The 16643-nt window shown below is 37.6% G+C and overlaps 1 protein-coding gene across 1 annotated transcript in view; it reads left to right on the plus strand.

Moving 5' to 3' along the window:
* The window catches only part of SH2D4B (SH2 domain containing 4B), a 68113-nt gene that overhangs the window by 18973 nt on the left and 32497 nt on the right, over positions 1 to 16643 (plus strand). Inside the window, exons 4-5 of the mRNA XM_042863263.1 lie at positions 7992 to 8136; positions 15496 to 15706. Of these exons, the coding sequence (XP_042719197.1) occupies positions 7992 to 8136; positions 15496 to 15706 (356 nt within the window). The remainder of the gene's footprint in view (positions 1 to 7991; positions 8137 to 15495; positions 15707 to 16643) is intronic.

Here is a 16643-nt window from a genome sequence, read left to right on the forward strand (position 1 = left end):
TGTGAATGATGAGCAGAGCAACTAATTAAATTGCTTTCCTTCCTCTACTTTCCAGAAAGCAAAGCACTATTGAACTAAGACTGCTGCAGGCCTGTTCACTTGTGGCTCTGTTGTTGTTTCACAATGCATTTGATGGTCTAAATGTCCACAAGCTCACTGTTCTTTTGTTTCAAAGAGATTTTTTCAAAAATCTGAATGGAGCAACTTATGAAAATTCAGTGGCCACCAGTCGCATTTTTAAGGAAAACTAGCCTTCCACAGTTTGAAAAGAGTGGCACCAAACTCTGCTCATTGTACTTAGCTTGATGAGAAGGTCATGTCCCAGCAGCAGCAGCTTCTCTGTCCATCAATTTATTTAATCTCTCTAGGTTCCTTGTTGGGAAAAAGATGAATTAATCAGTTTCGTTATGTATGACTGCAATCATTGAAATCAGAAAGAAATGCACCTTTCATGAATGATTCAGAGAGTGGAATCAAATGCAGATCAGTTAGCTAGCCCACTTTAGCAGGTTTAAGATATTTAATGTGTTGGTACTCATCCTTCTGTGATAACAACCAGCATGTAGTTAAAGCAGTCCCCAAAACTAGGGTATGAAAACATCGGTGTCTGTTAAGGCTTTGTCCTCTTGAAGAATTTTGACTTGAGAGATTGGAGCTCTGTCTGTTCTGATATGCTGATATGTTTAATTTCTGACCACGCTATATCACAAACTCTCCTTTTTAAAACACTTTTGTATTCTTGACCTATCATGGGACTTTAAGGCTGCCTGCGTTAGATAAATGATATCTCACATATCAAACTGATGATTCCTGTCTTCTTTTTTAACACTATTGAAAAAATATTGCATTCCTTGGTGTTTCTTAAACAGAAATGCCTTTAATTTATGATGCTAGAATATAAATGTTCACTGCTCTATTTTTGCAGTTCAAGAACTGCTATTCTTTTATGCATCTATTGCAAAGGACAAATAAGAGAGCCAATTACTATCATTAATCTTTTTCCAAATTCACGAAGGCTATGAGATCATAGACATCATTTCCTGCTTTTATCTGTCATTAAGAGTCTTGAACAATGTACAGAGCTAAGATAAATTAAAGATGTGATCTTCAGTGAGCCAGAAGAGGGTAATATCCTTTAGCTACGTTTAGGAATGAGAGATACTGTCTCAGTTCTTTGTGGTCTCCATAAAGCAAGAAAATATTAATAGTAAAGTGCTATCTGTATGACAACAACAGATACCTGTCAAATGTAATTATATAAGCAGAACTGACAATAAAGCTAGATTGTCTCTTGCAAAAATCCATAGGTATTAATCAAAAATTATGTATTGGGTTTAATTGACACTGTGGGTCTTCATGTATAAAAAGATACTTAGTGGGACTTATAATGACATTAGCACTTTGGGAGAAATAATGCTTATTTTTATCATAGGCAATAAGAGAGGAATAGCATTACAATTTCCTGCCATTATTTTAATTTTTATTGTTATTCAAGTGTTTATGACTAATTCCCATTGGGACTGTGTTGAGTGAAGGGGGAGTTTCTGTGTCCTGGCTGTTTTCATTGCCATGAAAGAAGGCAGGTTTATAAACAACCTTCTGAGAAGAAAAAGAGTAACTAGTGCTCTAGTTCAGGAAAGTAATAAGGACCACGTCCTTAGTAGACAGAGTACACTTCTGTCCCGCTGGCTTGGATGGGCTTTCAACACGTGCTTTGTGAGTGCTTTCCTGTGCTCGGAATGCTGTGGACCTGTTTTTTTTTCCAGTGGTTGCTGCCAGATATACAGATTAGGAATGCAGTAAAATGTCACAGTTACCACTTAGAGTACTTTGCACTTCTTACAATCTAGCAATGAGCATTCTGTCCTACACTAAAAAAAAAAAAAAAGTTGTTTCCAAGTAAATATCAGGTAATTAAGTGGGCCTGTTGTTATGTTTAAGTGCAAATAAGCTATAATTTCAGCTATGTGCTCTGTGCCAAGAAAACACTGAACTCTTTCCCAAGGATAGTGTATTCAGAATACAAGAATAAGACAAGAGCTTCTTGACCGGATTTTGCATCTAACCCGTTCTGAAAATCCTTTCAGTACATTCAATACCAACTGCAATATTTTGGTAATGCTTCATTTCTGTACTTTTTTGACACCACAGTTAAGATTTTATTTTTTATTTTTCTATGCAGATGTTTCTTTAGTGATACGGTAATGAGGCTGGTTTTCATCTTCAGCTGGGAAACAGATCTTCAAAGTTTTCCTATCCAATGTGCAATGAATTGTGACATGAACTTTAAAGAAAAACCCTTTCCCTACTAATGTGGGTACTGATTATGCTGCTGAAGCTGATGTCCTTATTCTAGACGCAGCATAAATATGACCTTTCCCATGGGTAAATGAGAACATATGAACCACTGATGGGGATAGTTGATGTACCAGGGATTTGAATTGTGAAAAAAAAAACAAGCCATTAGGAGACTGTGCTCAAGAATGGTCTGCTCCAGCTCATGTAATAAATCTCAGATCCTTCCTAATCAGAATGAGTCCTCACCTTTGTTTTGTACTTCATCTAAAACATGGTCTTTGCAAAGCAGAGTGTGATGTTGGCACCTGCCCATATGAGATGTATGTGAATAGCATGTCCTGGGGCTCATCTGTTAGTGAAATGTGAATTTTACATAAAGCGCAACTGCACTGATGGTATTTGTCTTCATGCAAATGCGTGCATGGACTAGTGAAATGATGCAAACCCCCTGTTCCTCTTGAGACACTGATAGTAGAGAAAATATGTTTCTGCAAATGTTTTTCTTTCTGAGGCAAGTGGGAGGATTTTCTCAGAAAAATGTTGGGAAGTGGTTGGATGTATTTCTGCTGATGCGTGCACACAGCTCTGCTGGAAACTGCCAGGTGGGTTTGTGGAGAATGCTGGTCTCTAAAGTCAGTCCTGGTGTAACAGTGCTGCTGACAGCACACTGTCCCGGAGCCGAGGACCCTGGGTTTTTCAGAATCTCTTACTGAGGGCTGGGAGACTTAAGGCCTCAGATGTGAAGATGAGCTGTGCTCGCAGTACTCTGGCAGGTGGCCTGGACATCTGCCCTAGCACAAGGCTTTGACTGCGGGGAGTCCAAGTAAATGCATAGCAGCTGTGCTGCAGCTGGCTGCCTTCGGCTCTCAGGCTGCCAGGAACGTTTCCTGACAGCCTTATGTGTGGAGGGAATCCAGGTACCCTTCGTCTCAGAGAGGGCTGCTGTAACAAACCCTCTGTGTGGGTTTTGCCCCAAGCAGAATGGCAGTCGTTCAGCTGCCCTGCATCCTTCCTCCCGAGAGAAGCCCCAAGAGCCTCAGCAGCCAGAAACTCCATTTTCCATTGGAAAACAATGAGGTGATGTTTGTCTTGTCTCAGGGCATTTTAAAAATCATTCTGCAGCAGAAACTGAATACTGACCTAATCTTTTCTCATCTGTGTTGGACTGAAATACCTCAAGCTAACCCTGGCTAGGATTAAATATTATTTAGAGCTGGCTGAGGTAGCACTATCAAACACTGTGTGATGCACATTTACAGTAACAAGTTTGTGGTAAATGCTCAAATGCCAGGGGCTAGATAAGATCATTTAGCATGTTCACATTCTTCAGTGGAGTTTAAGCTGTAGAGGATTACTCCTGCCTATTGAATTGCCAGCATGATTTGTTGCAGCAGGTTGGTATTTGTTGGCAACTTGCAACCATGCACAGAATTGTCACCTTCCTAATTATTCTGGAAGACATGAAAGAATCACTGCACACAGTGCAGTCTCTCCCAGCTGCGAGGCAGACGGTGATGGTTGGAGATTATTACAGCTCTTTTCTTTCAGCTCTATGTGAAGGATTAGGTTCTCAGAGAGAAGCAGATAAACGTGGTGCTGTTCTTTTTCCATTGGTGTAAGTGTGAAAAGTCCAATTGTTCATTTTCAATAAAAATTCACACTTTTTATTCATACTTATCCAAATGCTTACTCATCTGTCCTGTGTTGTGCTATGAATTGTCATTTCTCCTCACAGGCAGTTGTTCCCAAATATACTTACACATTAGTGCATTCAGGCACTAATTTGAGTAAATGCTATTTAAAATCAAACTTGCTCAAAAATATAAAATGGTGCAAAACAAGTTTTGTCAATTCAGAGTCAAGTGCTAGTGTTGAATGTTTTTGTTATTATTTCTTCTTTGACCTAAAGATCCTTGTTCCCACTAAAGAAAAAAAGCTACGCTTTTCTTAATAGCCACTGCTGCTTTCCATAGAGAACTGAATTGGGTTCTTTTTTTTTGTTAGGGATTTTCATCTTTATACTACAAATTCTTGAACAACAGCTGTATTGAAATCAAACTTCTGACAAATCCCTTGTGTGATTGAGGGAAATTGCTGAGGTGGATTCTTGTGGGGTTTGTTCTGGTAGTTTTTGTTTTGTTTGTTGGTTGGTTTTGTATTTAAGATGTTGAATAGAAACATTTTGATAATTGAGGATTACCTCTATGCTGATCTGCCTTCCTGAAAGGATAGCCTCCATGCGGTGGAATTTTTTTCGAAGCAGTGCAATTGGGTGGATAACATTCACCTCGTAAAAATAAAGCACAGCTGATTGGATGCTTTTTCCAAGAAGGAATTTAAAATGTTTGCTAGCGACTGAAATAAGAAAAGTCTTGTTCTGCAGGAGATGTAAAAGGGATTTTTTTTCTTCTGAAGAAGCTTCTGGGCTTTGAAATCAGTGCTTCATAAAAGCATTGACATTTCAGAAATAATGAAGTGTCCACTCAACTAATCTTCTTAAGACTCAGGAGATAACAGTGCGAGGACAATGTTAGAAATAATCAGAGAGTCTGGCATTAATATATGAAAAACTGAGTGAAGAACAAAACCGGGCTTTTCTTTCTCAGAAACAGTAAGATCAGCCTAATTTATTGTTCATCATGTATGCTATAAAACCCCTATTCACTACCAATAAGTTTTTCAGGTCTTTTGATTTAGTTTAGTAGAATCAAAGGGACCTCCTCTGCTTACTAGCGGTGCTCAGCTGAGCTAAATGGAGAAATGTTGTTTTCATTTACTTGAGGAAATGGAAAAATTGCGGAATTCTTGCAAGGGCATAGATTTGCATTTGTTCCATTTTCCCACTTAAAATGTTGATTGTTGCTGCTAAATTGCTTGCTACTTCTCAGTCTTTTTTAATTGTCAACGGACAAAAGCATTACAGAGCTGTGTCAGCTGTCTGACTGTTCAAAAATCAAAGCACCCTGGTGAAACTCAAGGCATCTGTCCTTGTTTATGCACTGTTATTTCCACATTCATGCAACTACAAGATGTTATTTTTCTTAAACATGGCATTGTGTCATTCCTAACTGGAACAACCAAACAGTATTGATTCTTTTTGGGTCTTGATTAAGCTTCTATGAGTCACAAATGGTGAATAACAATATTATTTGCTTTGAAAAGCTGTCTTCAGAAAAGAAGTTGAATCATGCTCCTTTAATTCCGGTTTTCAGTTAACAAAAAATTACGTATGCAGTGCTGGAGAGAATTAAAAAAGCAAACAAGCAAACAAACAATAACCCTTGCCATGGTGGATAAAATTTTTCTTGATTCTCAGATGAGTATTCCAGATGTATTTCATCACTGGAAAAACACAGATGATGGTTACTCTTAAATGTGTTAAAAAGCAATGTTGTTCGGTAACATCTTCCAACAGGAAGAACCAAAATGTGGAAAATTAGATGACTTTTTGCAGGAATAACAGCTTGGTTGTGCTTTTCCTGATGCTGCCTGTGAGTTTAGAGTGTATTCAAAGTCAGGTTTTTCATCCATCTCACCACTCAAATTTGTAATTCTTATTGAGATAGACCACATATTGTGTTGGTCGTGCTGTGAATCCTGCTGTGCTGAAAATTATGAAGATACCTGTTTTCAGATTGTAAAGTATGGCCTTCGAAAAAGTTCACAGTGCACAAACAGGGTGTGAAGGAAGCAAAATACATCTGATTCCCCTTTGAAAGAAGGAGCAGTCTCATCTGAACTTAATTTCAGACTGTGTCTTAAAGAAGAAAAAGAAATAACTCATGCAAAGCCCCATAGTTAAGACCTGCTTGCTGAAATCTATGAGCTCTGAAAATTGATCAGTCATGTTGTTGCATTTGAGAAAGTTGTTTTCTGGTTTAATCCTATTTTTTTCTTTCTCTGTGCTGATCTACTGCCTGTCTCATTGTAATTAAACATTAAAATCCCACCCAAAAGAAGAAGTTAGTAAACTTCTGGCCTTTCACAAACCAAAAAAATCCCACACACAACTGTTTAAGGAAGACAGAAGTATCTCTCCCAAGTCCCTAATGTAAAAGCAGTTTCACCACAGTTTATTCAGCTGGATCAGTTGCTTCATGCTAGACATTTGATAACAATTTATAATAACTGACAGTCTACCTGGGCTTCATTTCTAGTTTGGGTTGAGTTTAGCTGAGTTTGTAATTGAGGGTGGATGAATACTCAGAGACTACTAATGAAACTATTCTGCATAAGTTTCTTATTGTTGTGGTTATAATGGTTTTTCCATTATTCATTCAAGACCTCTGTTCTTAATGAGATAATTATTTACACAGCACAAACTTCTTAGTTTGTAGTAGCAGTCTTCTTAGTTCAACAAAATAAATTCACTTCTCTTCCTAAGGTAATAGTGAAAAATACAGAAATACAGATGTGGATCCCTATTCCTGCACTAATTAGGTACCTTGGTTATTGATAGTATGTAGAAGGGCGTCCATAACATTACTCTATGAGGTTTCCATCACTTTGATAGTCTTCTTGCACAGGAAATTTTTGTGTGTTAAGTTACATCTTGCAAAGTGTTTAGCATATGCTGGAGGATCTGACTTTCCTCCTGGAACGTAATGGTCTTGATATTTGAAGAACGTTGTTCTCTGTGTTGGTTATGAAGACACACGGTGACAGTTGCTCAAGTAAGAACGCTAGTAAATCTGATTCAGAGTAGTACAGATCTTAGAAAAGATGTTGTAGCAGAAATGCTAAGTCAGGGGTTGAACCAGTGACTGAGCACCTGGTGGGAAGGCAGGCCAAGCCAGGGAAGCTCACGTGCATGCCATACAGTTGAGATTGGAAGGGCTGGAGCCAGGATCCACCCCTTCTTAGCTCTCACTGAAGTGTTAGCAGTAGATGTGAGGCTATCTCTCTGGAGATCCCTGCCTAGCTAAGATCTTCCAAAGCTCTTTTCCTTCATTTATGTTTCTGTGGTTCCTGCATTTGTGCTCGTTCTTATTTGCTGTAGCTGAAGACTCTGCCACCTTGCTATTATCATCCCATTATATCATTACAGATGTATATAAAGCTAGAGTGGGAGCAATGCCTCCAGTATAAGTCCATGTGTATTGAAAACAAGAGTGCTACTTCTGAATTATAGGATAGCGCAAGTTCAGGTGCCATGTGATGAGGTGTTTTCCTTATATATTTTAGATCTTTGGTCCTTTGAAGTTCCTTATTGCTGTGATTTCTATTATATTATATGGGATAAAACTCTTAAGTTAAAAGAAAACTTTTTTCAAGATACCATAGTTACTTTGGTCAGAAACAACTGAAGTAGTATCTGTACAATCAATGAGTATACAGATTATATAGTATGTCCAGGAGTTTGGCTGATGTAGCTATTATATTAGAGTAGGAAAGAAGAACAATCACTCTATCTTGGGCTTCTGTGGTAAACTCCAGTGGAGCAGATCTCTAGAAGAGATCCTTCCCCACTGGCGGGGTCAGCTCTTAAATGGGTCTAGAAGAGGAGGAGACAGGATCCACCCCTTCCTGCAGCACAGGTGAATTGCCTTCTCCTGTGCTCCCATGGCTGACTTACTGCTCACCTCAGGTGATCAATCAGAGGTTCAGGCTGTGATTCAGCAGCCCCGTAAAAGTGTCCTAACTTGGCATATTCTTCTGCTTTAGTCATTTCTGTTTTGCTTCATTTTGCTTAGAAAAGAGAAGAAGAGGAAAGACAAAAGGGTGAAGAACAAATAAGGCAGCAGGAGGAAATCCGAGCAAAAGAGCTGTATTTGAGTCTCAAGCAAGCTCAGCAGCACAGTCAGCACAGCGATGATGACCAGGAGTGGGAAGAACAGTGTGAGTAAAACCATCTTCACAAGATTTATGTGTTTCTGGAAGACTCCTATGTGCTTCTAGAATGAAAAGAAGTGTTGCAAAAAAATCTCTCGTGCCTAGAGGAATGCAAAATGCTGTATTATTTTTCAGGAAATCACAAACTTATTTTAGAAGTGAATGCTTCTATGAGTTTACCGAATACGTTTCTGAATAACAGTCTATGTCAATGACTTAAAAAAATGTATCAACTAGAATGGATGGACACACTTATTCAGATGCCTTGTTCTCTGCTATCTCTGAAGAGGTAGAATCTGTCTTTATCTGTGTTTTAATTCCTTCTGTATGTTAATGGGATTGAGATATGATTTCAGCTCTTCAGTTTGAGGGATTACAGTAAATAATACATTGTTTCCCTGAAAAAAAAGCTCATGGAGATACTCTCCCTGTATGAAGACAATTTCTTTTTAGCCACTCTGAAATCATTTACTGTCGTCTTTGTGGTTAATTCATAAATATAATTATCTTTTTTTTAAAGACAGTAAAGAACAGGGCAAGCACGTGACTCAATGTATAGACATATATTGTAGATATAACCTTAATAGGTTGTTGTGAACAAAATGTAGGTCTACTTGATCTAGAGTCTACTGTAAAACTAACTGTAGAAGTGGGAAATATGCATTTTCTTGGAGGAAGAATATTATTATTTCTTGCAGCAATACTTGTTTGATAACTTTTCAGGAAATGTGATGTTTGTAATGTTATAGCTCACATGGGTGTATTCTATTAATTATGTACAGTGCAAAGTTTAATCAACTAATACTGAGAATAGAGCTTTATGGAAATGACAAATAGCATGTGCATTATGTGAAATACCTCATGAAGTAGGAGAAAATATTGCCTTACTGTTTCAGAATATGCTAAGAGTTTATTTTATAGTGTTGGTAATCACTTCAGCAGTTCCTGAAGACTAGTTACAGAAGTCCTATTACCTGAGATTGATGTGACAGAGAATCGTGCTAACAAAGTGAATTAAGATTATATAAGATACACTGGTGCATTTTCCAAGGTGGTAGAAGGATAGGCTTATTTTTGATCAATAAAACCTCTGCATATTACACTGTCAATAAAGAAAAGGTAATGATTCCTAAATCATCTAAATCTAGGTATACGTGTTTATTCTGAAAGGAAAAGTGTAGCTTTCTATGTTTGGACTAAATTAGGTCAGAAGTAGTCTTTAGTTTTGTCGAAAATTAGATGTTGTCAATTACCATTGGCTACCAACATAGCATAGAGGATGGCATTATGTACTTCGATGGTAGATAAGGAAAGAAAATACTCCTGTAACCATGTTACAAAGAAAAGTGCAATATATTTTTATACTGAGAGTGGCAACAAAAAATATTCTAAAAATTACTAATAAAAGATATAATTTTTTTATTACTGCAATTATTTTACTTTGATGCACTGAAGAGAGAAGTGAAGGTTTTGAAATCGTTTCAGTTTTCTCAAGGAATCCTGGTTGTACAGGGACAGATATCAGAAATGCAACAAAGGAATTATGAGAAGAGGCAGAGGGAAAAGAAACAAGCTGTGAGAGACTTGGACCATTTCTTTAATAGCATTCGGTGTCAGTCCAAAAAAGATTTCAACTACATCATATGTTGACTGACATAATGGTTATTTTTTTCTTATGTAACCTTTGGTTGGAGTGTTTTATGTGTTTATGTGAACTCTAAATTATTCGTCCATCCCTTGTCACCCTCACTCTATATACTTTGCTACCTGTATGGATGTATCTTTGTGCACAGAAGAGTGACTGACTGCAGCTCAGATAATTTGAGATACCAAGTGTTATCACCAGTAATAGCACTGCTGTGGCAAAACAAAAGGTCAGCACGGTCTGGTTGGCTGCACCATGGCTAATGTTTGCAGCCTGCTCTAAATTCTGTGCTCTCAGAGTTTATGCTGTTATCAGGAATTGATTTAGCATTAAACTAACTGCAGGGTAATGACTGGAGTGTATCATATCTTTGTTTATCCTCTTATGCTTATCTCATTGTCTCAATTTATCCCAGTTGATTTGAGGGCTTAGAACTGTGTTCCATTAGCAAATAGCTGTGACAGTTTAAGATATGAAGAGGTAGTGTTTAGTGCCTTGGTTGAAACCAGTTCCTGGGCTGGTTTAAACTCTGCCATCTGACCGCAGTGAGTTTCCTGAGGAATGTTCGTATCTTTCGTTCCCTTAACTTTGCCAAAACATCAGAACCTGCAGCAAACAGACAGCAACAAATATTTGGAAGAGGAAACATGTTAAACTGCTAGGGAATGAGCTAGTGTTCAGGTTCACCAGACTTCTCAGCTTTAAGTTCAAATGACATCGTTTTTCCCCCTTTTTGTGGCAATCCTTTCATTCTATCTTCATGTATTTCTTCAGCACACTGAGAGGAAATTTAGTGAAAGTGGGCAAAGCTGTCCATTTGTCATCTTTCCTAAGCAAGAAATAAATGCACGAATATGTGAGAAAGGTCTAAGCAGACATAATATTAACATGTTTTGTCTCCTGCCCACCTGCAATGGAGACCTTATTGCCCAGTAGGAGCAAGGTTAAGCTCCTTTGTGTGTTGTGTCCTTGTAGTTAGTCCTTCATATTCAACAGTACTGGGGTCAGTACCGAAGAGGAACAGAAGTGCCTAGTGCAGCTATTGTGGAGAGCAAATGTAGCAATGATATTGATGACAGTAGTAATTTATTTAGCAGATGAAATTTAGAATGTGATGAGAATTCATCTCTCCTCGTCACATTATCCCCTCGGTTTACTGCCAACGCGATAAGCAAAGTGCTGCTAATATTAGTTTCTATTGTTCTGTTCAGTTTGCTTCTGTGGTTTGCTTGATTGTGCCAAATAACAAAAAAAATCCCATAGAACTGCTTTGTTAATTGAAATAGCTAATTTCAGTGCTTTTTAATATAATAAATGACAAATGTGGAAAAGCCTGAAAAAGCTCCACTTTGTGTGCATAATTGCTACTAAATCATTTTTTCCTTCGTATTTGTTGGGGTACTATAGAGGGCAGTTGCAAGTTAATATGTGGAGTATTTAGGTTGGCAGATGGGAAGATGAATAGTAAAAAGGAATTATTCAGATAGTCCACTTTCCCAAGCTCTTATTCTGAGAAGTGAGAACTGAAGCTAAGCTTGGATAGAAGAGAATGTATTCTGATTGGTTTTGAATCTTTCTACAGGCTGGTCTATTTTGTATGTTTCTAGAGTTTTCAAGAAACGATACTCTGTGCTATGCTCTCTTAGTGTGACTCTGTTGTGTGAGACCAGAAATGAGGGTTTTACATAGCATAATATGAAAACTTGTAGCTTAAACATTCCTCTGCTTGAATAGTGCAAAAGGCATTCTGTCAGTACATTGCCAACTTCCTGCAAACTGCACCAAGGAAAGAAATGCCTGGATACTGTCTGACCAACTGTACCCCTCTCCAGACAGTTAATAAGCCTGAAAAGATGCAAATAGATTTGAGTAACTTGCTCTGTTCATATTTTTACATCTTTTCTGAAGCACCCACCTTTGGTCTCTGTTGGAAATGGGATATCAGGCTGATCTGGTAGAACCTCTTCTATGATTTTGTGTTTTACCACAAGTTATGCCTATGAACTTGTTGAGGTTCAAAGGATTTTATGTTCTTCTGGTACTTACCTTCCACAGAAATTCAAGTGGAGGAATTTACTGGCAGGAACATTTGATAAAATGCTGATTTTTAAAGCAAACAGCTCCCAGTTCAGCTATGCATTAAATAAGCAAATGCTCAACCTTAAGTATGTGCTCATAGAACTTCAATAGATCTCAGAGCACATTGCTGAATAGGGATGGAATTATTGACATACTTTCAGATCAAAAGATTGCTGAAGTCAAGCCCTGTTGCAGAATATTTGTGGGAAGTTATTTCCCAATTGTGGAAGAGAAAACACCGTGTGATTTTTGGGTTTGCACTCAGAAAATCTGTGAGTTGAATTTTATTTATCGAGCGCTCATTTTGAATTACTCATGAACAAGCTTTCAAGAATAATTAACAAGGGTAAAACTTAAGAAAAATCTCTTAAAAAACAAACAAACAAACAAAAAACACGTTTATGGCTTTTTTTTATTTCCACATATCTCCATCTATAACTCACAGCTCTTCAAAATCATAACATGTATTATAGAAAATGGAGAGTTCCTAATCTCACAATTGACATGCTTCACTGACCACGCACAGCACAAATTAATCCTAATCTGAGTTAAAAGATTTATTAATACAACTTTTCCAGAGCTAGATAAGCTTATATAATATAAATAATGATTCCACAGCCCGAACTCAAAATATGAAAGATGGTGCTGCATTTTGACTCAAAAGATTGTTTAGACTGGCAGAGAGAAATTATAGGTTCTCAAAAAGCGTCCAAGATGGAGCAAACTCAAGACCACATAGAAACAGGTCTGCATTTCTACACAAGGTACAGCATAGGGCACAAGGTACATCAGGGGAAAAGTATGCTTAATTTCACCTGAGCTGGAGGAGGATGTACCTGTTCTTGTTCTTTGTTCTTAACCAACATCTGAAGAGAAACCTGATGGTGGAGGTGGACGTATGGGCTTGGCTGAATGGTAAATTTTGTGCGTAAACTTGAAAAATCAATCAAAATCCTCCTTTTCCAGTATTGAAATTATTCTGGAGTTATTCTGGGATATAAATTTGTAGTAATTCTTGATGCTAGATAGATACCTACAGTGATGATTCAGATATTTTTGAGGACAGGAGATATTTAAATATCTAGTTTTCTTACAGAAAATACCGATTATTAAATGTTGTGCTTTGCATAGGGGTCACGCCAAATGTACACTTACTGTAAAAGCGTCTTCTGTCAGCAAGTCAATAATTTAAATAATCAATTAAGAGACCTTGTACACCCCCATGTTCAGTGATGCAGTTCTTCAGACACTTCATCTGGAGAATTTTAATGAAAATTCTTCATCATGGGAAAGAGATGACTATATATATGTGTGTTTATGTATATATATACTTTTACATATATATATATATATATACACACACATGTGTAGACTTGCACATGAATAACTATACGTAGATATCTGACTACAGTTTTCTTTATTCCTACACATTTATAAATGTATATGCATATGTATATGCGTTTACATACATGAACACAAGCGTCTGTATCTATATGTATAGGGATGGGCAAGGCTGCACATCAGATATCCATTCTGAAATTTTTTGGAATGTTAATGATTGACAATTGAAAAACATGTTTCTTCCCATTATTTTGCCATAAGAAACATTTATATTTGATACTGCTTGGGAAAACATAGTTCAGGTCTCAGGCATCTGATGATATAGATTTATTAGCTAGCAAAAAGACAGTAGGAATGTCTGTTGAAAAATCTATTGCTGAGGAAACTTGAGCATGAATACACCTTGTTGTTTTTCCTTTGCCAGTCAGTCTGTACATCAGTAGAAAGGAATTCTGAAAAGCTCCATGCAATCTGCCCTCAATCTGTTTGTAAGGAACAATGACTGGTTTCTAAATGTCCTACCCAGCTGTATTGTACTCATCTTCCTTGCTCTCTCATTGCTGCTAAAACAAAGTCCACATTTAAAGCAATTGCTGCTCGCTGGCTTTGCAAAGGATAAATCATAGAAATTTTGTATCTAGTACACTTGACATACTGAAGTAGCATATTTAGATAAGATTATCTACCCTTAAAAAGAAGGACTTGTAAGATAAATAGTGGAACACAGTACTCAATTTTTTTGTACTGTATGGCTGTTACTGCATTTAGCTAAAATGACAATGTGTGTATTTAAGTGAAAATACATTGAATTTGTGCGCACAGGAAGTAATGATGACTCATTTATTATTCTGTCTTGATTAGTTTTAAGTCGTATATATCTTTTTACCTATAATAATACTTCATAACTAAACTTAGAGGTCTTCTCTCATTCCTTCATTTGCCTAGAGTGTTTTATTTTGTTTTCTGGTAAGCACTTTTATTTTTTTATTCCATTAAACCTTTTCATAATTCAGATAAATCTATTATAGCCCGTGCTTGCTGTAAATCAGGAGCATAAACCAGAGGCATGCAGCCTAATGAAATGCAGCTGTCTGGTATTATATCATGCATTCCAAGTCACAGGTACAATCACAGCAGAGTAGGAAATAGCATGTGCACTTCATGAATTGGGTATGATCTGACCCAGGATAGTCATGGCAGGATTGATAATTGCTGCTGGAGGCAATAGCGTGCTGCTTTAATATTTGCTTCACTGAATGTTAAAGGTTTGTTTTGCACTGGAATAATTTTCCTGCCTGAAGTTATTTATGTCTGAAAAAATCATCAAAATGGAGCTTGAAGCACCGGGAAAGAGCAGATAGATGACAAATATTTGCATATTCTTAGTGCATTTAAGTCACACCAGTTTGACAAGGAGATTGTTAGTACACTGTTTTTAAAGTAAAGAAGCTTTAGTGAAAGATGTGTGATCTGCGATGGCCAGAGCTGCAGGTCCATCATTTCAGGCTATGGAAATTAGTTTGCTTTACTTAGGTATTCCTGGTCAGTGCCACTGATACGTGTGTATTAGAATGATAAGATATCCTGAGATGGGATATTCCCATAACATCATCGTGTCAATTGAATGTGCCAGACCAGACCCTGGGTCTTTATATATAATTTCAGAGACTGAAATAGGAAGCGATAACACCATCTGTAGCATCAGAATACCCTTTACACTGACTATTCATTTTCTCTGCTGTTCCTGAAACAATTTTTTGACTGGAGTTTTTAAGATGGAGATGTTTATGATTTTAAACATCGTAATGATGATCGCATCCACTTTTAGAAAGAGAGCAACGTTAACAAATAGAGCAATCTAAATACCAACACAATTGTATGTTTTGGGAAAACCTCCTGCAGTTCTAATTATGTGCATAGCTGCTCAAGCAATAATTAATATTCTCTCTTGAAATGTATAACATGATCGACCACTAGTGGAAAAGATGTCCTGCAGCAGAATTTCTCTTATTACATCCAGTGCAAGCATCAGATGTAATCACAGTCTGTGGAGGCTCAGTTTTTGCCTGTAGCGATCAAGCCATTGATAGCACAAATTTGGCATACTTCCTCTGCTGTTGGGCCTGTATTTGAAGCATCAGGGAGATTATCTGCTTAGTTTTCTCACTGATAGCACATTGTAATTGGTGTGTTCTTAAAATCAGGTAACATGAATAATAATGACATAAATAAGGGCAAATGTTAGTAATTCATGTATTTCAAAAGCTTCTCCTCCTGACCCCTCCCCTTCATTGACTCAGTGCGCCGCTCCAAAGCTGCGGATGAGGAAAGGAGCCACAAAGCACGCAGAGCACGGGACGAGTACCGGCGGCAATCCTTGCGGGCCATCCAGAAGGGCAGAGTGGCTGATCTGAGTAATTTGTTCCAGGGAACCAGCCTGAATAATGATCAGGAGGCAAAACTGAACAGCAACAGTGCGAGTCCTTTGCTGTCTCGTGCTGTGACATCCAGGTTCGTTTGTGCAAGCGTAACTTGAAAATGCGTGTTCTGTTGAACTGTTCCCTTTCCAATTACTACCTGTCTCAACAAGTTCAGTGTTTTTTTTTATGTTCTCACTGTCTTGTTCTTTCACTACGACCAGAGCAAGAATGTTTTTAGGGTGGAAACAACTGAATACTTAATGCCAACTAAATTATTTTTCAGGCAGATTTGTGAGAGCCCATACTGAGAGATGGGCCCATCAGAAATCATGATCAGGTTAGTATGCAAGGCTCTGATGTAGAGAAAATCAAATGGACAAATTCTTAGGTGAGTCTTAACCCCCAAGCCTGAAACTCTCTGCTTCTCAATGGATCATAGAATCATAGAATGGCTTGGGTTGAAATAATGATCATCTAGTTTCAACCCCCCTGATATGTGCAGGGTTGCCAACCACCAGACCAGGCTGCCCAGATCTTTGAAAACACGTTATGGATAGTTGTCATACTCCTAAATTTCAAAGAGTTCTCCTGGCAAACTCAAATGTTTTTGGCGTTTTCTGTTTATTAATCTTTCATCCAACCATTCAGGGAGTACTGTGTAAAGAATTCAGCATATAAGTGTTAGAAAGGTTATTGGTCACTGTTTTCCTGAATATATCTTCTGTCATTAATTTGGCTTCCTGCAATGATAATGACAATGTGAATTCTGTCAGAACGGTAGCATTAAATGCTGAAAGGGACAGTAGATCAAACTTTGCTTTACCAATTTGTGTTGTACCAGTGAGGAGTCCCCTCTTGTGTGGAAATCTGTTCTGCTCTGACAAATAAGTTCTTTTCTGTGTTATGTTGAATCAGAAAACCTCTGACAGTAATAGCAAAAGCAGCTTGAGATGGAATCAAAATATCACTGGCTGAGAGAGAGTAGAATATTTAAAATTGCTATCAAATCAACTTGTCAGAGGTGTTAT

This window comes from Lagopus leucura, unplaced genomic scaffold, assembly GCF_019238085.1.
Source record: "Lagopus leucura isolate 7727_CA_CO unplaced genomic scaffold, USGS_WTPT01 Super-Scaffold_739, whole genome shotgun sequence".
NCBI classification, from domain to species: domain Eukaryota; kingdom Metazoa; phylum Chordata; class Aves; order Galliformes; family Phasianidae; genus Lagopus; species Lagopus leucura.